At 35.2% G+C, this 24071-nt stretch overlaps 1 protein-coding gene across 2 annotated transcripts in view; it reads right to left on the bottom strand.

Moving 5' to 3' along the window:
* Positions 1-417: 417 nt before the first annotated feature.
* NETO1 (neuropilin and tolloid like 1) overlaps positions 418-24071 on the bottom strand; it is a 63246-nt gene continuing 39592 nt past the window's right edge. Inside the window, exons 7-11 of one of the 2 annotated variants that reach the window (XM_053946200.1) lie at positions 18140-18368; positions 6786-6899; positions 3913-4471; positions 2164-2214; positions 418-935 (exon numbers count right to left, since the gene is read on the bottom strand). In XM_053946200.1, coding sequence (XP_053802175.1) covers positions 2178-2214; positions 3913-4471; positions 6786-6899; positions 18140-18368 — 939 coding nt within the window. In that variant the 3' untranslated portion in view covers positions 418-935; positions 2164-2177. Of the gene's footprint in view, positions 936-2163; positions 2239-3912; positions 4472-6785; positions 6900-18139; positions 18369-24071 lie in introns of both variants that reach the window. The other variant, XM_053946191.1, reaches the window with a different exon arrangement.

Below are 24071 nucleotides of genomic sequence, written 5' to 3'. Positions count from 1 at the left end.
AATACTTAACAGCTTGAATCACAAACATTAGTTTATCTTGCATAAAGAAATGGTTTATGTCTGTATTTCTAAAGCTGGAACCCAACTATAAGATTTGTGTAACTAAGAAAAATCTGCTACTCTACTGTACAGAAGTAAACTTCCTAACAATTACCATGGAAATAAATTAGTTAAGAGTACAGAATGGAATACATAGCTTACCACAAACCTTTTAACTGAAATTAGGTGATCAACCTATTATGAATTTATTTAAATATTAAAAAATTAAGATCTGTTCAGTAATTGAGGGATGAGAGACAGTTGATTCTCTGCTATATCTGTGTTTCAAGTTCCTAGAAATTACATTTTGAGCTTAATTTCCTGAATTACACAGGATTGGTAAATTAGGTAAAAGAAAACATTGCATTAAACTCAAGGTACGAAATTATTATACATTGTTTTATGTATTTTTATATAAAAGTTACAAGTAGCAAGCATATGACACAGAAATGGAACAGTAACAGCAATAACTGTGAATGCATGCTTTTTACAATGTATCTAATAAAGGGATTTTTGCCAACTCAAATATTCAGTAACATACATGCAGATTAATTTCTCAATGTCAAATTCAGTCATATTGCTAGATGCTTATCCAACAAACTTTTCTATTGAAGTGATTATGAATGGCTAAATACCTGATTTCAATAAATTGTTCCTGAAATTGGGAATTTTACTTGCAACAAAAAGAAGAGAGAAAAACAAAAAGAGAAATGACTGATAAGCATAATAACCAAAGTCTTATTGCCTTCTAGTAATTTTACTCAACACTGCTGAATTTTTTCATGATAAGAGAATAGAGTCCATAAAACCTCTAGCTGGTGTTTCCAAGGACGATAGTTTCATATTTCATTGTAGCATGTTCAAAATCACCCAGGAGCGCACTATTCTCAAGCAGTCTATATAATGAAAACAACGTACATATAACAAAAGTTCAATATAAATCTTCTTCTACATATCACACAACATACAAGTAAATAACAGACATAAAGCAGATCAACTTAAAGAAAACTATGACTTAAAAAAAAAATCAAAATAAATAAAAGGACAGTCTCAGGAACTAATTTCTTCCTCAAGTTTTCAGCAAATTTCCAAACACATTTAATAACTAAGGAGCACTTTGTGGCCAGAAACCAAATTACAAAAGAAATATATTTTTGTGGAATGGGTATATCAGGCTAAGGAGGTAAGATATGTCTATACTTCTTAGGTTTACATAAAGGCAATTAAATTAAATTGGATAATTGTCCTCTCTCTCTTTCAGAGAGCTAAGATATTTCATTATAGATTTTTCCATTCAGAGTTTTCATGACTGCATGAATAGTTGTCTGAAATCAAAACTAAGTTAAAATGTGTTCTCTCTGAGGAAAAAAAAAAAGCAGAAAAATATTTACTTAAACTATCTTCAGGCCAGTAATGGATTATTTCACTGTAAAATTGCTTTATACATATATACACATAAAAATGTATATACACATATCTATGCTTATATATACACATATATAAACTGATAGACTAGCAGCCATCTATAACTCCATTATAAACATTTGAGATTATGTTTATTAATTGCTGATAAAAATTGTGCAAAATTAAAAGTCTCGGTAAATACTCCAAAAAGTAAGTTTAATTTGAAAACATTAATCTTAGTGCTACAGAATCCTAAATCTATCAATACTAACACACACTCTTCCCCAAACCCTTCACAAGATTGGATGAAAAAAATGAACTGAAAACACATACTTCCACATCTTACTGACTTGAATTAAATTGCCAGGTTTTACATTCTATATCACATGCTGGCACTCTAACTTTTATTTTCATAAATAATAATTAAGAAATAAATAAATGAAATGCAGGAGTCATGCAAAGTACATGACTTCATAATGCAGTTGGAATGAAGATAGTTTTTGCTAGGGGCTGACTGTAATTCTGTCAAGAATAAGGAATTAACAGATTTTGCTTAGTTTGCAATGCTAAAATGGTCATCTGGCTTTCAGTTTTTAGACATTCAAACCTGTTTCCATACAAGATGACATACAATTTGAGACCTAATACACATTTTAGCAATATAACAAATAAAATGGAAAGCAACAGATGTTCAATTGCTGTATAAGTATGTTTACTTACCTCAGGTTTTTCTCTTAGACCCTAGTTGTGTTGTACTCAGACTCATGTTTGCTTAGAGACCCAATGAGGCAGAACCTGGAATGTTATGGCTATTTCATTCAAAATAATAGTGTTTGCATAGAAAAAAATAAATATATGCATATAGATACTTTATAAACAGTACACTTTGATAATCTGTTTGATATTCATGAAGTAATTTACATAGACATGCAAATGGATTAAAATAACAAAATAACTTTTTTTTTTTAAGAGAAAGAAATGCCTTAATGTGCAAAGAAAATATGGAGATCATGTAAACAATAACAAGAAATGCATAAATAATGCATGCAAGAGAAAGCACAAATATATTAAAAAAAGGGTTATGTGTTCTTTTTCAAATAAATTGTATAAATTTTTTGGTTTTTTCTTTTACTTGTAAACTTTTAATCATTCATATTTACAGAGATTCAAAGTGCAATATACTGAAGAAATAGCTCTTTTATTAAAAATATTATGCTTGATTTTTCTTTTTTATTGATTAGAAATATTCCCATTAAATTCATTTTTATATGTAAATATATATGTGTTCATTATGTTGTCTTATTTGGCAAACCAAAACACTGTGATCAGTAGTGGAAGAGATATAGTGAAGTTTTGGAAATAATGTCATTCATTATATAAAAGGTAATGTTCCATGAGGAAAGTAGTTTCCTTACCCCAGGACTGTGTTCCTCAACCTTGTGTCATGCATCAAAATGGATATATGTATCTTTTATTTATTGATGAACTCATTTAGAGATGGTTAGACCAACAGTGGATGATATTCAAGGCCACCTCAGTTACAAGGAAACCACATGTATGTGGCTATTTCAAAAATCTAAATTCACAGAATATTCTTTGGTTTTTAAAAATTGTACCTGTTCTCTGTTGACCCGTGTGTGTACGCATGTGGGTATATGTAAAACAGTAAAAGAGAAAGAAAGAAAGAAAGAAAGAAAGAAAGAAAGAAAGAAAGAAAGAAAGAAAGAAAGAAAGAAAGAAAGAAAGAAAGAAAGAAAGAAAGAAAGAAAGAAAGAAAGAAAGAAAGAAAGAAAGAAAGAAAGAAAGAAAGAAAGAAAGAAAGAAAGAAAGAAAGAAAGAAAGAAAGAAAGAAAGAAAGAAAGAAAGAAAGAAAGAAAGAAAGAAAGAAAGAAAGAAAGAAAGAAAGAAAGAAAGAAAGAAAGAAAGAAAGAAAGAAAGAAAGAAAGAAAGAAAGAAGAAGAACGAGAAAGAAAAACGAGAAAGAAAGAACGAAAGAAAGAGAAACAAACAAAGAAAGAAAGAAAGAAAGAAAGAAAGAAAGAAAGAAAGAAAGAAAGAAAGAAAGAAAGAAAGAAAGAAAGAAAGAAAGAAAGAAAGAAAGAAAGAAAGAAAGAAAGAAAGAAAGAAAGAAAGAAAGAAAGAAAGAAAGAAAGAAAGAAAGAAAGAAAGAAAGAAAGAAAGAAAGAAAGAAAGAAAAGAAAGAAAGAAAGAAAGAAAGAAAGAAAAAGAAAGAAAGAAAGAAGAAAGGAAGAAAGGAAGAAAGGAAGAAAGAAAAGAAAGAAAGAAAGAAGAAAGAAAGAAAGAAAAAAAGAAAGAAAGAGAGATAACATAATGGCATGTGCTATCAGGAAACAGAAATTTAAACAATAAATAAAGAAGAAAGAAAATACATCTTGGACAGAGAATGAATATGCTTGGGCAATCAAGTCCTTACACAATAGTCTTCATCAAAAATCTATTGATACTGACCGCTGAACAGCTTTATCGTGTCTGGACAGCCTGTGACTTGTGGTTGGCACCTCTTCAATTTCATCTATCTCACACGCATCAGCAGCATCTTGTGAGTAGCTATGCTTCATGACAAGGATATTTCTCCTGTTCATGGGCTGAACAAGTGGTTTTACAGGCTGGGGTTGTATTTCTGTCAAGACAGAAGCATCTCTTGTGCTGAGGTTACTACGGCTGCCCTTAATACTAGACACTTGTGATCCACAGTGATGGTCATGAATGCATTTTGAAGAGGATCTCCGCAGTTTATGATAATTTTCAAAGTCATCTGCAACGTCAGCAAGGTCAGCTGTAGTCCCTGTCCCTCTAAGGGTGCATAATTCATAATGAGGAGGCTCAAACACCTCCTGGAACACTGTTTGATCAAAGTCTGTTTTCCTTTGGACAAATTTTTTACGAGGCTGCTTGATCTGTACTATAATAGAGATAACAATGAGGATGATCACAATGCAAGAAGTCACTCCAATTATAGTCCCACTAGTATTAGTAAGTTGGTCCAATAGGTTTGCTTTTCTTTTTTCTGTGTGACAGGGAATAAAAAAAAAAAAAAAAAAACAAGCACAGCATTAATTGCAGTTCAAGAATAAAAACAACTATGATGGGTTCACAGATTACTGCAAGGCTGAGCCTAGTCTATTTCTGAGTTCACTTAATCAATCTCACTGACAAAAAAGAAAAGAGGAAGAAATCAGATATTTGTGAATGACAAAGAAGCAACACACAAATCCTTTGTGTGCCTATTCACTTGGGAACTTATTTATTCAGGGTATATTGCAAGTTTAATTAAACAAAATAATAATTTTAATTTTTTTATAAAAAACAACAACCATAACAAGCAGATGGCATCAGTGTCACTTCTGAACTCCATTTCATTGCTAAAGCCCCTAAGATTTTACAGATGTTCTCTTCATTATTTTTCTCTCTCTCCCAGTAAATATATGCAGCTAGGACATTAGGTCCTATGAAAGAACAAGATTTTACAGGAATTAAGATCTAGTATTTGTGAGCTGAGTGGGAATTTTGACAGCGTTCAATGAAAAAACTAAATCAGGAGAAAATAGAAAAGTCATTAAAATTTGGATTTCAGAAAGGAAAAAAACACAAATTTGTGCAAGATATTTCTGCTTTTTTCCCCGCTATTAATTACCAAAACCTTTCTAAACAGCCATAAAAATCCAAAAGCTAATCATATCTACTACCCTTTACTCAGGAGCCTCTAATAAATTAGTCAGCAAATTCTGCATTGTGAATAAAGCAGAAAAATGCAGTAAAATAATAAAATGAAAACAGTTTCCCCCACGTCTTGTGCATCTTTCTCTGTGATTGGCTTTCACAAGGCTGCAGGCACAATATGGTGACTGAGCCTTGTAGAAATTCAAGTTGAAAGTGCTTGCATCAGTCTCTCTCAAGCATAGCAAGACAACTGTGGTTAAATTTCAACACCCAGTTTAGTGTAATTTTTCCTGGCAACCTAAAACATATAAAAGGAATTAAGAAAAAGCCTTTGAAATGGACGTTATTGGCACCAAAATGGTAACATTAATCTCTTCAAAATCTCCTAGTTACCAAAACTTAACTCTTCAGTAGATCATTGTCTAAGCTTGTAGATTCATTCTGTTTCTCTAACTGACTGACACAGACTCTGGAGAAAAAGCAAGAGTTAGAAAAAGCAACACTGAAGCAAACAACATTTTTGCTGGAATCAGCAAACCTCCTTTTTGCAATTAGAAAAACAAGAGGATAGGTGCACAAAACCTGATAAAAGATACTTGACAAAGGAAAGATGAAAATCATTCTGGAAATTGAAGAGTGATGAAGGTTTTCTGTTTTCCTCTATTGTGAAGAACAAGAGAATGAATATTCATTTCCCAATTGTCTGTTTAGTTTCTTAGAAGAATATTATGCTATGCCAAAGTTTAGCTGTGTTCTTTTGAAGTATATGTTTTCATTTGTGTTTTACCCTATTGCACTACTTGTCAGGATTTTACAGGCTTCAGTAGACTTGTGGGCTGACTGCTAATCCACTTCATTCTGAATTTTTTTCTTGATTGGTTCCTAAATTTGGCATATCCCATGCTTTCAGGAACAAATCTGCAGTTGGGGGGAGGCAGGGGGATACAAGACAGAAGTGAACTGTCTCCCTAGCTGCAATGTAAGTTTGCAAAGCTCTTTTTCCTGAAGACAGCACAGATGCTGTTTTGGGGCTTGTTTGTTTGGTTTTTGTAACAGAACCACAGAAATATTTAGAAACCATTGTCAGTAAATTGGTAGGACACATCACTCCCTGTCTATGAAAGAAATATTACATCTGATTTCCAGATGTAATATTTACAAGCTTGTTCCTTGCACTTCAATTTCACTTGATTATAGGCAGATTTGGTTGCTTTCTGACAGTGTTAATTCCACCTTCCTGGGTAAGACTACCTGGGCTATTATGGGCATATCATGCAGCTAAAAGACATCTGCTACTTATATCTTACTCCACTACAAAGGTAACTATGGCAAAGGAACCAAAATAATACATTTAATTATACTTTAGATTGTACGTAAAGCAGAGAGACCAAGTGATCAGAAAGCCTCCCAGAATTGCATAAACAAATAGCAGGACACAACCAATGCAACACCAGAGGGAAAAAAAAAAAAAAAAACCTGAAAGTAAAATCCACTGGCATTTTTTTACTTTCCTTCATTTTCTCTATTGCTTAATGTATGCTCTCCCCAAATTACTCTTCCTGAGTTTTCATCCATTTGGCACATACTTAGCAAGAAACTGAGTATTATATGCTGTATGTCATGCAGTGCAAATGACAACTTTTTTCAATTCTATGTGTTACCTTTGCAGTGGTTTTCATCCCAGGGATACACACAGTTCTGGAGTCCATTGCAGACCAGTGTATTATTTATACACATGTTACTGTGGCAAAAGAATGTGTTGGCTTCACAAGGGGCTAAAAATGAGAGAAATGATAAATGATATTAAATTAGCAAATCATTCAGCTCTCCTCTACAAACACATCTAGGAGTGGACATGTATTCTAAAATAGGACAAAGCTATACAACATGTGTTCCTTGTGCATGTTAAATATTTGACATGCAGCATGGAGAGCACTCAAGTCACAGACTGTTTATTATTCTGTGGCAAGAGGTTCTCAGTTTCATCTAAAATGACTGAACCTTCCCCTAGTATGACTCTTCTAGATGTAGTGTGTTGAATTCCAAACACTGTTGGGAAGTCACCGATATGCTATCAAGAGTTTAACCACAGATCCAAAACATATCACCCTGTGGGCTGCTACGAAAAGAGTTAACTGTATCCCAGACTGATCCAATGAGTGATCTTTTAAAGTTTTTGCTGAAACCTCAATTTTATAAAAAAGTTGTGTGACTCAAAGAAGGTATGTACTTGACGGTGCATATCAACGGTGTCTGACCATTTATACACAGAGAAAGTAAAATTATTCTAAAATTCTTTTAGTCATAAAAAAGCATCCTTTTGATCACAAGTATGAAGATAAAGAAGCACAACAGTCTTCAGTGTCCCTGAAGCCCATGGCCTAGAAGAATCATGCAGATTAAAGCTGCAGGAAAATGTTTTTACTGATGGCCATGTATTATTACTGTGAAGAAACTGCCTGAAAGCCTTTGGAAGGTACTGAAGATGCTGCTAAACTGTTGTGTTTACAGAAGTATTGGGAGAGCATTAGGTATTGGGGTTGTGAAGCTATTGATCCAAAAGTGCATAATATAGTAGAGATAAATTACTCCTCATATCTCTTCTTTAAACAAAAAAGACTTCCATAACTTAGAAGAGCTACAAACTTTGTCAGTGTTAAATTGTCAAAAATGAACTTATTTATTTTTCTAGTTCAATCAACCCAAAAGTGTTATTATATTTATTTGTAAGGGAGAGATAAATAATAAACTAAGACCCCTAGCTAATCAGAAAGCAGTTAAGATGCTCATATTACTGATACATTGAGTTTGATTCTTCATGGAAATTGTTCTCCTCTGCAACTTTAGAAGCTGTTCCTATGACAACATAAATGCATAGCAGAGAGAATGGTTTAGTGGTTTGCAAACAAAAAATAATACAAAGGATTTGTACTGTAGATCTTAATGACTCAATAGATCATGCCAATAAATCTGCTTACCAATAAGTGTTTAAGTTAAGATATCCATACCTGTTTTATTTGGAGCGGTTATGGTGTGTTAAGCAAAGAGTAAATGCCACAAAATCAAAAAACACACCCCAAATATGCAACCACTCACTCAGATATAACACTGTACATATACTGTATCTCTTAGCCAGAAGACATCAACCAGCCTGTCTACTGTTCAATTTTTGTTTTTAAATCTGGTATACCATCTCCTGAAGTGCAGGGAGCCTGGTCACATTTTAAGTTTGTTTCAGAAAGGATTCTACTTTATGCTGGGCAGATCAGAAGAGCACATGTGCCTATTAGAAAGGGAAAATATTTAGGGATAATCCTTATCTGTTGCTGTCATCTGGGGACAATGAAGGCCGAGTCTGGAGGATGCTGTGCTACATCATGATGTGACACATAACGTAGATAACACATCAGAGACATAATCATCCTTTCACACTCTAGCTGCAATCCCTGTTTCCAGGCTAGGTGAGGATCTTTTGGGATGTTTCCCACATGCAGAAACAGTCTCACTGCCTACTCTGAGCAAAAAGAAGTGAGAAACCTAAGAAGATCTAAAGAGGCACCCATTCAAAATACAGTGTTCCAAAAAAGAAGACCCAAATATCAAACAGAGAAACTTCAAGGAGTGACACGGGAACAAGGGGGAAATATTAAAAACAAAAGCAAACAAACAAAGATTTGCAGGATTGTGATAGGTTATATGATTAAAGCCACAAAGAAAAAACCGACAACAAAACCAACCAAAAAAAAAAAAAAAAAAAAAAAAAAAAAACCAAAAAAAAAAAAAAAAAACAAACAAAAAAAAACCAACCAAAAAAAAACTGACCAAAACACCAAAAAACATTCAGAGTGGCATGGTGGATCTTAGAAGTGAAGTCAGAAGGACAGAGCGCTGTCTGACTTCAAAAGTATAGTGGTGATAAGTACAAAAGGAGAACTAAAGGAAGGTAGCAAAGAAATGAAAATAAGACAGAGAGAAGTCTACGGGAAAAAACAATGTCAATTGGTTATTTTATTCTGCACTAAAAGAAATAGCAAGATTTTCTATCAAATAAAAAATATTAGGAAATGTTTCATAGATGAAAGAAAACTAAAGAGCAATTAAAAAACCCCTTTTTTCAGGTTTAAGAAGAAGGAATAATTATGCAAAAAGGTGACAGGGACATCTGGAAACCAAAAGCAAGAGAAAGGAGGAAAAAAGAATGAAAATGTAAGTTTTCTTAAATTGTGTTATTAAATGGTGGAGTTAAAAAAATGGTATGTGAATAAATGTCAAAACAAGATGAATAGTGAAGCAAAGCAATTTCAGAACCAGTACAGCAAACTTAGCATAAGATAAACCCAAATGTAAGCCTCAGAAAATTAATGACAAACAACCCCCTCTTGTTCATGTTTGTAAAATTAAAATAGCCAAGTCTTCTCCTTGGTTCCATGAACACAGAGTGATTAAACTGGACAAGAAGTCAATATGTTTCCCTTACTCTAATTAAGGTGGTTTTTTGTTTTTTTTTTTTTTGAATGAATGAAAACTTGTCAGTCCTGTTGTACATTGGAGGAATTTGGTTTCTTGCCCAAAAAAAGGCACGGCAAAGGAGTCTTGGGATGCTACATCAAGGACATTCTAGTAATATAAAAAAGATAAATGAACTGATGGTAAACCAGATTCTTTCACAGCAGGATGGATCTGGTCCTGATGCAGGCCTAAAGCTGTTACAGAACCCAGGATGACAGAGGAATCAAGCAATATGTGATAGCAAGCTTGTGGATGTTTTCATAACAGGAAACTACTGCTATCATTAACTTCAGCTAGATGAAGCAGCACAAACCTCTCCACACACCAGAAGCTGTACTCTGTCACTCCATGGTCTTTCCCATCACTATAGAAATGCCCTTTATATGAGAGAAGAGCAGGAATGCAGAAAGCTCACCCAGGTGAGGAGCCAAGTGACTTTTTGGTCATGATTAGTGGAAAGCCCTGTGGAAAGCTACCAATATTGTACTTTGTGTGTCTGGACTACTTGATGAGGAACAAGCAGTCAATGAAATCTTCTTCAGGCTGTTTGGAAGTAGCCTCACGATCACAGGCCCTGGTCCTCATGGGGATTTGAACCACATGATATCTGTGGAGGGCAACACAGCAGGGAACAAGCAAGCCGGGAAGTTTCCAGAGTGTATTGATAACTTCCTGACACAGCGAATCACAGAGGGTAGTTCTACTGTTCCTCATACTTTTGCAAACATGAATCAGTTGGGAAGGTGAATGTCAGGAGCATGAGATGATGGAGTTTGGAAGGAATAAACCAAAAAGCACAATCATAATTCTGGGCCTCAGAAAAGCAGAAGTTCACTGTTGAGGGGTCTGGGTGGACAAATGACGCTGTTGAGCAGGATGGGACCACAGAACTCCATGTCAGAAGGCTAAGAAAATGAGCTCCGATTTATTTCAAATGTACCGCTCTATATATAGAGAACATTGAGAAGACTAGTTTCATTGGTCTTAGAGTAAAAACATCTCACACCATTGGTGTGCAGTGAATGATGCACAGTGGCAGAGCATATCCATAAACAATGTGAATAACAAGATAGTTCAGAGAATTATTTACATTCTTTTCCAACTGCTTCCCAGGCTCTTGCCTGGTTAGAAAGCCTTTCTCTTTCTCTCTGACTGAGCTGAGAATATCCACAGACAAATGCCACGGGAGATGGTCCTGGAAAGATACAGTTCAGGGAGATTTGGTTGATTCTGTAAGATCATCTCATCCAAGCTCAGCAGTTGTCTATCTGAACTGGCCAAAAATCAAGTGAAGGTATCAGTTATCCTGCATGGATGGACAATGAGCTCCTGACTAAGCTGAAACATAGAAAGGATACATATAAGTGGTGGCAGTAGGGTGGCATGATCCCAGCAGAAATATGACTTCTCTGAGTGGAAGGGGCTGAGGTTAGGGAATATTTTAATTAACTGGACAGACATAAACTCCTGAGTCTTAATGTGATGCACCTAGTAGGTGACTCACATCATTGTGAAGCCACTCTTGACTATCTCTGAAAAGTCCTGCTGATTGAGGCCTCAAGGGCTGCTGGGCAAACAAGATCTTCAAGCAGATCAACAAAAGGAAATACAAAGTCCTGTGCCTTGGGAGGAAAAATTTCATGCACCAGTAAGTGCTGAGGACTGACCGACTAGAAAGCAAGCTTGCAGAAAAGGTTCTGGTATGCAATAAGGTCACCTTGAAAATCACCTAGAGCCAGCAATGTACCCTTGTGGCCAAGAAGGCCACCACTGTCTTGGATTAAAAACAGAATAGTCAGCAGGCTGAGATGTGTGATGCTTCCCCTCTATTTAGCACTGGAGAGACCACATGTGCAGTGTTGTGTCAGGTTCTGGACCCCTCAGCACAGAAGGGTCACAGATGTCTGCACTGAGCCCAGCAAGAGGCCATGAAGGCCTTTAAAGGCTTGAAATATTGGAAGTGAGAGGAGAGGCTGAGAAAGCTGGGATGATTTTGAGCTGGCTGTTGTCAATGCATCCAGACACCCACTGGGAGGGAGTGAAGAACACAGAGCCAGGCTGTTCTCAGCAATGCCCAGTGACAAGACAGGAAACAATGAGCACTAAAGGAAATACAGGAAACTCCCTTTAAATGCAAGAACTAACTTTTACTTTGAGGCAGGTCAAACACTATGCAAGAGCTGGTATACCAAGTGAGGTTGTGGTGTTTCCATCACTGAAGACACTCAAAACCCAACTGGGCAAAGCCCTGAGCCACCTGCTGTAGCTGACCCTGCTTAGAACAAAAGGATTGGACTAGGTCATATCCTGAAGTCCCTTCCATCCCTTCCATGGCTCTCTGAAAAAACCTTGACTTCATAATTAGATTAAAAGTAACAGCTGGGAACACACAATTGTGTTATTTCTCCTGTGTCTCAAAGGTGCCTTCAGTCAAGCTCTACCAAAGTACTGGCCTGGAAGTAAGTGAGATAGCATATTCAGCACAATGAACTATTCATAATTATTATAACACAACTGAGAAAATTAGAACTACACATATAATTCAACTTGATATATTTTAATAAAGTTAAATCTCTAATCAATTCTTTGATTTTTGCAGCACAAAAACATTATATTCTAAATTTAATCACTAATTAAAGAAACACTTTGTGAAAGGTTATTTTTCCTAGTTTATAATTGAACCAATAATTATTTTTATATAAAATAATAGTTTTTATAAAATCATATATACAATATTAAAAATACAAAACATTTTAATTCTGCATTATTTTAAATGAAAATATTTTCTTTTTATGGCTGTGAGTGCTATGTGTAGGAATACCTTGTATCTTAATAGACAAACAAATTTTGTAGTTCTTGAATTCATTATAATGCAACATCTCCTTCTTTACAGCAGCTATTTACACTGAACACAAGATGGTGCTCTTATCCTAGAAGCTATATAAGCAAGTGCATTAACAGGAATGGACATGATATCCCAGAGTCTTTTTCAGGTATAGGAAACATATGTTTAAAAACCCCAACTGTAATAATAACAACTCTCTGTTATCAAGAAGGTAAATATATTCTATTTCTAGTACAAAATAGGAATTTGTTATGTTATTTATATTTCCAGAAGATTTCCACTACAGTATGCAAAAAAGTTTCTGTTTGGTATTTGAACGTTACTGCTTTCAAAATTCTTAGAAATTGAACCAATGTAGTTGCCTATGTTTTCTCTACTATAAGAATGGTTTAGAAATGCATGTGCCCATAACTTACACTTTTTAATTTATTAACAAAAAAATAATATTTTAATCCTGAATATCCCCAAGGCAGAGAAACACAAATTGTATTAATAGCTCTTCCATATGTCATCCTGACAAAGCAACAGGAAATAAAAGCAGTCGTAATTTATATTTTACAAAAGTTATACTGGCTTCACTCAGACAATAAAATAAATAGTCACAAATAAGGCATTCCAATTTATATTATAAAATTGCAGAATTTTTAAAGCAGTATAGAAATTAAATATTCCATGTTAATAGTTATTATACCATTGTGATGTTATTGCATAAGTAACAAAATACACTATCTCTGTGCATTAAGCATCATTTTGTTGGGCATTGCAGGACACTCTGGATATCTATTGCAATCATGGGCAGGCCAAAATATTTTTACAAGATGGAGCTAAAAGCAGATCTGTTGTGGAACTGGTGTGCAGCCTGGCTGTTCCACTTCAGTGTAGTGCTTTCTCCAGTGTATTTCTCACTATTTCTCAGCAGCATCCACAGTTAGTGCAACTCCTTTGCTTCCACGGTGTGAACTAGCTGAGCAAGCCAGCTTGTGTATCTATGCTGTATTTCATTGAACTGTGTGGATTTACCCTTTGAGCCTGTTTCAAGGCAGGGATTTCAGGCCAGGATGGGATAATCTTAGACAAATATCCTACCCTACTTGTTATTTTTAGGCATATCTCTCTCCATCCTTTCTCCCCTTCCTTTCTTGTCATAACATTTTTGAAAGGTCTTCCTTCCTCCTAAGGGTGAATGGAAAAACTCTGAAATCCTAACAATGGTGAGATGTGAGAAACATTTTACACTGAAGTTGTTAGAAATTTCACACCTACTCCTCCTCTACTCAAGATAGCTCATTGCATCATGCTCTGCACACACAAATTCTTTAAGTACAGATCACTTGGATTTTCCCATTGTTCTTTAATGAAAAATAGGATTTTCTTCCCTCCACAAGAGAAGGAAAATTTAAATTCTTCAGATATTCTTTGAATCACATTGAAAGGAAGAAGTTTTCTATCAGTATCTTCAAGGAAAAATATTTATTGAGAGACAGTTTCACTTGCTTTATTAAAATTATAAAATTATTAAGATTGTTATAGTACTGTGCACTACAAGTATATGATTTGCCACTAATGAAAAAAAAAAAAAGGCTTGTTAAAATACAGCTATTAGAAACTTGAAAATGAGGTGGGTTTAAACTTATGCTCTTTCTCAATCACCTTCAGACAGCTCTGTGCAAGATATGGATATTTTTATGATAGTTAATAGCACAGATCAATAATCTAATCTTTCAAAAACACCTATATGTGTTTTCATGGTTTTTTGTTCAGGGTTTTTTTGATATACAAACTGAGCAGAGAATGGCAGGTCAGGAGCCTGTGCTCAGAGCTCCAGCCCGTGTTCTTTAATACACTCTGGGCACCACAAACAATTATTTCTTTCAGGGTCAGAGAGTCACTGGGATGCTTAGCCAGTAAGGGTTTTTCACTAGAGATAGCTGCAAATAGCACAGAAGGGAAGAAAATCACAGATGAGTGCTCGCCAGTAAGGAGGCAATCCCAATGGTTTCTTTTGAAAATATTAGTGTGGAAGCAGAGAGCAAAACCAGCAAAGCTGCAATCTGTTTACATGCTTAAGTCCTTGCAGAGAGAAACTGCCTTTTCACAGGTTGCACTAAACAGCTTGCTGTTCCCTTTTTCAGTACTTCCCTTAGCTTTGCCACAAAGATACAGTCCCTAGGACTGCATACCTGCAGTCCCTCTTCCCCATTAAAGAACTACTCATGCTGGGTCATCCTGTAAACAAGGACTTGAGTGCCATTACTTGATCAAACTGCACACTACTCTTCTAAGCATGGCCTTAGACTTCTGTCCCAATATGGCTTTTGTTCATAAAAATAAAATAAGAATGATAGAACTTGTTCTCCATTAAGAAAGTTGAGTGTGATGGGGCTCTAAAAACCAGACAGCTCAAAGGGACAATAAGAGAAGGAATGAAGTTTTTCTGGTCTGGGGTTTCTGGTGCAGGGTTATGAGCACAGAAGGAAGCTGTGCTGCCAAAGGGCAGTCAGATGTGAGAAAGTGAACATCTTGTCTGTGCATACAGAGGGTTTTTCTCCTATGCCATATGCCCTGGTTCTACAAATCTGCTTTTAGGCTAAAGCGTAGGTGTGTCTGCTGAAGAGCAGCTCTTTGAAGAAGCTGTAGGTGTAGCATGTCTGTCATTAATCAGGCTGGAGATCACTCTTCAATCATGGAAAATGAAATGAACATTTAGTCAGTGGGTGAGAAAACAAAGACTCATTTTTCAAGTCTTTTTACCAGATGAACAGACACCTTTTGATTATAAGATTTTTGTTTACCTTTTACTGATTCTTATATTATTTTACTGATTCTTAATTTTTTGGATATTTAAAATCTAGTGTAACGGTGACTCCTATGTACAAAAATATGATCATGCTTAGAAGATATCTTGACGATAAAAAGGTAAGAATATAAGGAGTCAAACCTCACAGTGAAAGTTGAAATAGTTAATAATGCTGACAATGAAATATCAGAGCATGACTCTAAATTATCACCTATTAAGAATTGATCAGTTATTAAGTGTTACTTAGAGCTCAACTACTATTTTGATGATGATGACAATAATTCCTGATTTTCTGGTGCAGGAAATTTAACAAACTCATGCATTGTATGCCTTTCCTTAAGACATATTTATAGCACTGCTGCTCTGAAAGCATCACTGTGAGAGGTTTGGAAACTTGTAAGACTACTTTTTAGATGCCAACCAAAAAATGCATACATACTTTAAATGGATTTGGAACACACCGATTGAAACATATGAAAATAATCATAGAAGAAATCTCTTTAAGATTTCTCTGTTCTACACAAATGTCAAGTCCCCAGGAAATGGCTCTGTAACTGGAATAAACACTGAATAGACTTAGACTGAAAGAAAACAATGCTCAGGCTTAGTAGCTTGTTTCCACAAAATACCGATTCCAGTACACAGGGCCTTGTGTAAGGGAAAACTCACAATCTCAACAGCCTAACTGCACACTAAGGAGAAGAACTTGAGGAGCAACAGATCACAACATCTCCTCCCATGGTAGGAGGTGTGCATCATTCCCACAGGAACAGAAAATACAGGAATTCTACTTTGTCACTCTTTCCTGTGCACATTACTGCAACATAAATGTAATCTTCTTGTTCCTTTCTCAGTTCTATATGAACAAAATTGAATTTTTTCCTCTCTTTGTCCCTGAATAGACACGCAGGTGTCTGTTCCCTGATGCACATCTCCCTGAATGAGGTCTGACATTCCTTCTCTTCCATGTAGATGATCTAATTATTCCCACACGCTGCTGAAAGATGCTGCAGTTTACATGCCATGAGCTGTGTCTCAGAGTGTGTCTCACTGACATCTGTTCTAGCCAGCTCCTGACAGCCAGCACCAGTGTGTGGCATAGGGCAGCACTTAGGGACAACTGACAAGACACAGAAAATACCATCTGCATCACCTTTAAATCTTTAAAGTTAATTCCCAGCATTAAAATCACATATGCAGTTTGTCCTACTATTTATCAGCAGGCTATGTAGGCATATTTCAAAGTGTTATTTAGCCTTTAACAAATTTTCAGCCTTTAGTGAGCAATGACTCTTCAGAGCAAATTCACAGAAAGCACATTATGTTTGTATTTTGAATTTCTCAGTCAGAATATTATTCAGTATAAACTATCATCTTCTTACAAGAAAAGAGTCGCTCATAAGATGTAGCATGTCAGGTAAATATATTAGGAATACTGTAAGAGAAAGAAAAACCCACATTTTTCCTTATTATCCTTTAAAATATGAGAGCTTTGCAAACATACACTTATTCAAACCTTTGTTTCAAGTTAGTCATCATAGTGCTTCACTCTCCAGTTCTTTATATGCTCTGAACCTCCAGTGTCTATGCAGTTGTTTCTAAGGTAACAGATCAAGATGCCTTGTGAAAAAAATGAATCACATCTTGAATATTCAAGACATCTCCAGTTGCAGAAATGAGAAAAGGGCAGTATCATCTCAACTAAGGGTTCTCAGTGTCTTTTAGACCCCATCCTGATTTGCAGGCAAGATAAATATAATCCACCCTAAGGCTGAGAGTGTGAGAGTACAGTGGCGCATGCAGTTTCAGGCATGTAAAATGTCAGAATTTTTTTAATCAGAGCCATAATTAAGGAATTATGGAGGCTGTTCTCAACAGAGACTCGTTGCTTCATTGCAGGGTACACACATACATAGATGAATATAGATGAAGAATGTATTTGGGGGGTTGAGCCTTCATTCCAACCACTGACAGCTGCAAAGAAATTTTCCTTTCTGTCAGACACACGATGCACAAACCAAAAGCACATTAAAAATTAACATGAACCAGCATGTGAAAATAAATGTGCCTTTCTAAAGAGGCCAAATATATATTATTCCTATCAAAGGAAACAAATTGATATCTTTCACAGGACTTTCACAGGATTATCTGGGTCAATAGTTTTCAATGAATGGAACTGTTGGGTTTTATTGAGGGATTTTTGTGATTTGTTTGATTATTTCTTTTCTTAAACTAGCTAGAACTACATTTTGTTTCTTTTACAGGTTATATTGCTTATTATTTGAATCCAGATTTCATATAAAAATATAAACACAAGTAAGGCACATAAAGAGAATATTAATCAAAATATGAAAGGCTTTTAGAAACCTTTTGTTTCTTACAAAAAAAGCCCTAAACTCTTTGCTTAACAAGACACACATGTTCACCGCCATACGCACACACTCACTATCAGTGTTAAAATAATCATAAGGTATTCTTCAAATGCATATCATAATGAGATCTAAAAAATCAAATTCAGAGAAAATTATCTGACTTGATAAAAACTTTCAGAGCGGTGTTGTTTTCCATGTTGTGTAAGGAAAAACTTTCATGTAGCTTGGGGATCAGACAAAAGTCACAGTTATATGACTGGACAGGTCATGGCCACTTGTACCTGTTTTGATGGTTTTGAATCTTGTGGTCTGTCTACTGCATTAAAAACTATTGCTCACTACAAATGCTTGGAATAAAAACTGTTTTGAATATTTACATAGCTTGTTTGGCAACATACTTCAGTGACTGCTCTGCATGAAGAAAATATTAACAAATTTTGGGACTTGTATCATTTAACAAACTGAAAGGCAGGTGCATTGATTAGGTCTTACGTTCTTGGAAAGATGTGAAGAGCATCTGGAATCGGCTGTTTCGACTGCCTTCATCTGCCCACATGCGGATTACACCCAGACCTGTTCTCAGCATCACATCATTAGCAACTGTGCTGCAAAACTTTGCCTTCAAATCCTCCACCGAGCTGCTTCCGTCATAGACTGCTACAAAATTCCTTTTGCATTCGTTGGAATTCTGCATCTCGTAGTCCAAAAATCGCAAATAGATCTATAAATCAACCAAACAACAAAGGCAACATGTACAGACATTTGAGTATGACTGAAAAAAACATTAAGAAACTTTGCTCTACATTGCAGGAGAAAGAGTACACAACAATTCCATCAAAATAGTTTTTCTGAATCTGATGATCCATAGGGTACTTCCTTGAAAGGCCATTAATATGCAAACTTCTTGGCAGTTTGTCCTGCTTCCAAGTAGAATGTCACAGAAGATCTAGATATTTCTTTGTTCTTACGCACAGCAAGGTCCTAATTTGCAAATGCATACTTTTTTTTTAGAAATATGTGCAATGGTTCTTCAAGCTGGAGGACAGATAAGCTAGAAATTTCTTCTTTTACTGCTTGGCACATTATTGCTCTATTACACGACTGACATGTGAAATAATAAGGCAAATCATTGTTGCTCCCTCCCCAGAGTCAATGTGTCATCTTATACGTTTCTACTACACTGATTCAGGAAGTAAGAATCTGAGAGTCAGGCAGAACTCCATTATTAATCTTTTTATGTTTCCTCAAGGATCTGGCCACCATCTGAGCTCTTCTAAACAAAGCATTACGGTATACATTTTCATAATTTAACTGGCTTGAAATCAAGCATATTTTTTGTAAACTCCTAGAAACCTATGTCTCCTGCATACAAGCTAAATTGTCTCATAATGTAATAGATATATTGCCCTTTGCAAAGAACTCTTTAAATCTACCTAAAAAGAAGCAGGGGTGAGGATAAAAGACTATTATTTGATATTCAAGTGTAGGGAAAGTGATATTGAGATATCACTTGATATTCAAGTTTAGGGAAAGCCACCAATTTTAAAAGCAATTGATTATAAAAGCAACATCAAATATTCAATTCACAAAGAAGGCAAGTACTATTTTAAATAGATACATGATACATAATCAAACTGCCAAGGGTGAAGAAATTGTATAAAAAGGCAGTAAGCTTACAAAACATAGGGCTGTATGCATCTTCACTTGAAAAAATTACTAAAAAAGAATTCACATTGTATTAGATATCAAATATACTTATTTCCAAATAATTTTATTAACTTCAGGTATTTTTTATATGCACGGAACAAATGTTTCATAAGCTCCTCTGTTTTTGCAAAAAGTACACAACCATTGCATATCCTAGTAGCAACAAGCCTCATAATTTCACCTCATTAATATAGTAAAACTCTTATCATTTAAGGATTATGTGCTCTCAAGCAGTCTGCTACAGTTTAATAATAGCTCAGTTTTTTTAATGGGCCTTTTCAGGTATTGTATTATTGTATATTTTCATTCCTTGTTATGCTTTGCATGTGTCTCTCTGAAAATAATATTTGTGAAAAAATTTTACTAGCAAATGAAATTAGGTATACCAAAGACACGTTTTCTTTCTAATCTGTTATTCTTACGGTGACTTTTACTCATATTCCATCATTTCCATTTTTCAGAAGAGTTCAGAGGAATATATTTCAATTAAAGTGCAGTTAAGTGTACTTTACTTTCACCATGTATCCTGGAGTTTACATACTATAAATTAAGGAATCTGCTTGTATTGGTCTCTACAAAATGGAACAACTAACAGAAATACACAAAGACATATTGAGATTGCAATATCCTTCATCAAGATATAGTTTTTATAGTTTCTTACTTCATTTACTGTTTGTTCAGTAAAACAGTGAAATAATACACACTGTTGTGCTGACAGAGAAAGATCCCACATGGGGGAGGGAGGTATGGGAAGAGGCAGAGCCATGATACAAACACCCAGCAACTGATCACATTTAGGACACACCAGAGAGCTGCTTCTGTGTCCCAGACACCAGATCCTCCTTTTCAAGGAAGGGTGTTAACAGTCACTGTGCAACCCTGGCACCAGCCTCTCCTAGGAAGCTGATGAGATAGCCCATAGTACATCTCTGCATAACCTAGTGAATTAAGTGTGCCCCTTGCATTTGTTTTCTCAGTTAACTGAAGCAGTCTGCTTCAGACAGGTGTCCCAGCCTGCCAGCCTTTTCACAGGTAATGCAATGAAATCTTCCTGAAGCTGATTATACCCAATATTGCCTACATGTGACTGTTTCCCAGGAAGAGAAATGTGTCAGATAGATGGTTCACAGAGAACAGAGGGCCTGTCTGTATATGCTTATCATATGTACACCATTTATATTTATATGCCATATACATACATATGCATACATATATATATGTATTACATATATATATATATATATATACATATGTGATAGACCACAAAGTTATACTGCAATGTACCACATCACATTTTTGTCTATTCCTCTCTTCAGGAAAGCTCATATTTACTCCAGAAAAAAGATTACATTACATTACATTACATTACATTACATTACATTACATTACATTACATTACAATCTGATGGCAGAACAATAATAAAACTATACCTACTGGGTGAAAGGCCTTGCACACTTGTTCACATGTTCTCTATTTCTATCCTGCTGCCTTTTATATATGCATTTATATGTACAAATGCATGTGCATATATATAAACATATGTATTTCTTTTAAAGGGTATCCCATTTCAGTATGGAGATGTATTTTTTATGAGTTTTCATTCTTACAAGAAATGTGTGCTAATCCTCACTGTGGTTACAAAATATCAGCTCTCCCAGCAATTTCCAGCATTCATCAATTATTCCTGACCTGTTCAAAAACACTGTTCATATAGCAGTACAGACAAAATCTTATTTCTATGGGTTTATCATTTGACATTCTTTAGTTTCTGGAGGCACACCAGCCTTATAAAATAGTAAAATATTTCTTCAAGTAGTAGTCATAAATACTGAAAAGGAATCAAGGGAATATTAACTCGGCTTTTTTTTTTTTTTTTTTGAGTCTTCCAGTGAAGAAGCCAAAACCTTCAGTTTTTCCCAAGCCTGAATTCTGCTGTCAGTCATACCTGTTCATTCCTCTGTGTGAGAAATTCAGCCAACACCATAACATATATAGACCTGATAGGTAGTGGAACCACTAGAAAGAAACATTTGACTTAGAAATCTATGTCTATCTTGCAGAAGAAAGATGCCATTTTCTCCAATGCCATGAAGTTTCATAAATTAGAGAAAATAAGTTACTGATGTTCTGAGGTGAGTTGGAGCTCCTTTCTCATAATTGTCTTTGGAGATGACTACTCCCAGAACTGTATATAAAATATTGAAGACTTGGTACAACACACCCTGAAATCAGTGGGTATATTTCAATCTATTTATTTGAATCAGGCCTTTGGCTTAAGACTGCAGAGCATTTTTAAAAATGGGAAACTGATTACACAAACTGACAACCTGACATTGGATCAGATTTTATTTTAAAGAGCAGGAATAATTTAATTGCATCTTCACACCTCTGCCAACTTGTATGGTTTCATTGCTATATATTTACCATTGTTCCTGTCACTGGCTGTAAGACCCACACTGGCAGAAGAAAATGACTAATAATAAATTGAGTTCCCCAGGGAAAGAATAAAACTGATTATATGACAAACTCTTATTTAATGCAAAATGTTCCCTATACTTAGCTTTTTTAAATCAGTGGCAATATTCTCATTACTTTTGCTGGTATGTGGATGTCACTAAAACAAATGCATCAGAAAGTGAGAGAAAAATTATCAGTATTACTGGGTATTTCATTTCCAGAGATCTTAGCCACTACTTCTACCATCAGTGGATAAGAAACTTTCTTCCCCTGAAAGAAAACGAACTAAAACAGAGGTCACAGACTCAAACACCACCATCTGCCTTCATTAAGCATTTTTTCATTGATGCCAATAGGAGATTTTGGAATTAACATTTCCATAGATACTGACACATTACATTAGCATAATCGAGACATTCTTGCTGAAGAGAACATCTTATTTGAAAGAAGTATAACTGCCATGTCTTCTTTCACATTTTTATTGCAAAGTATTAATAAGAGACTTTTGTCAAGTCATCAGCTCCACATTACTTAGGAGAGAGGGCTGTTCAAGTATTAGATTAACTAAGTTTTGAGATGTCACTGCAAATGCCAATGTCATTAGCAACAAAACTGATAAAGCCTCGCTGCAACTGTGGCACATGTAATTTATACTCGGTCACATAATATTTTAAATAATTCTCTTGTGACCTGTAAGTTTTGTATTGCCACCATAAATAATAATCAAAAAAGGAAATGCTGGGAAAGTTTTACTATTTCTTTTCATTTAATTTTGAAAACAGCAAAAATCTCTGACTGAATATACTAGAAAAAAAAAACCAAAATTATTATAAACTATGAATAATATATCACCTCAGTAAAATAGTCAGATTATAATCTCCTCATAGTGAATCACTTCTGATGAGTTCGGCTTTTTAATCAATCACTGAAAGTTACAGATGACAACATGATTGATCAGGCCAGCCAGGAAAAGCTTCAAACCATATCCCAGCATATCAGACTTAATATATGTGCAGAGACATTCAGTCACCTTAAACCAAACCAAACCAAACCAAACCAAACCAAACCAAACCAAAAGCCATTGTTCAGCTGCCAGAAGTAATTTAGACGTAAGAGAAAAACTTCCTCTTCATCCAAACATAATTGCCAGATTTTACATATTTTCCTTCTGGTTTCGGTCAATTCACTTGTAAGCACAGGACTGAGTTAAATTGTCCCATTGCTCCGTGATCAGTTACAGCACCTGCTTTATATTCTACATCTTTTTCAGCTCTGTGTGAATAACAAAGTACTTTCAAGATGATGCCTCCAGTATTTAGGCCTGGGAAGCCCAGTTTTTTTAAAGTAGATTGTGCAGCACTAATTGAATTCCTTCGAGGCAACCAGACACCAAGTACACCAGCCTAAAAAGCATACTACCAATGAGTCTTGAATTTGTCATCTGAAATGGTATATCCTCTTACTTGGATACTATTCTTTTTTTTCAATCAACATTACTTCAATGCAAAAGTGTTAACAATACATGATCTGTTTGGATTTTTGTTTGTTATTTTGAGGGATTATTCTACGTTTTTGGTCCTTCTCTTACTAGTCTGAGACCATGTTGTGCAAACAGGGACCTCCATACCTCATATTTTCTTCTGTTCTGGAGCTTGGAGAATACTGTCTGTCAAAGATGACAATTTTATATGGTACTTCTAAGATACCGTGATTCACAGCCAAGGCTCACATATCAGAACACCATTTTTCTAGACAGGTGAAGCTCTTTGGATTTATTTGCTTTGTCCTACTTGTTTCTTCAAACTTCTGTGACTATCCAATAGTTGACACTTACTCTGTCAAGTCATCCTTATTTTTTTTCTAGTACAGTCCAAAAATGCTCACAAGTGAGCAACATTTACAACTCCTAGGTGCTATTCTGCTTTCTAACACTGAAAACTGGAGATCGAATCCTGATTCTGCTGTTCTCTTTGACAGACATTTTATTGCTTTCTTTATTAGCTTTTAAAAATTACATTTCTTAATAGTTACTTGGTTTGAGGATGTTGATGTTCATTATATTTCTATACCTGAATGAAATAGATTAATGGTAACTTAAAAGTGGGGTGTTTGAATGTGTTACTCTGGCATGTGCATTGACATGACTTCATAGCAGAGATTCTACATACATGATTCCAAACATGTACTTGTCTTGCACCTTCATCTCAGAAAACTATTTCACATAAGGGATTTTAATAGTTTAATATATAGGTAAATAAT

Source organism: Vidua chalybeata, chromosome 1 (genome assembly GCF_026979565.1).
Source record: "Vidua chalybeata isolate OUT-0048 chromosome 1, bVidCha1 merged haplotype, whole genome shotgun sequence".
NCBI classification, from domain to species: Eukaryota; Metazoa; Chordata; class Aves; order Passeriformes; family Viduidae; genus Vidua; species Vidua chalybeata.
This window is presented reverse-complemented; position numbering and strand designations above follow the sequence as displayed.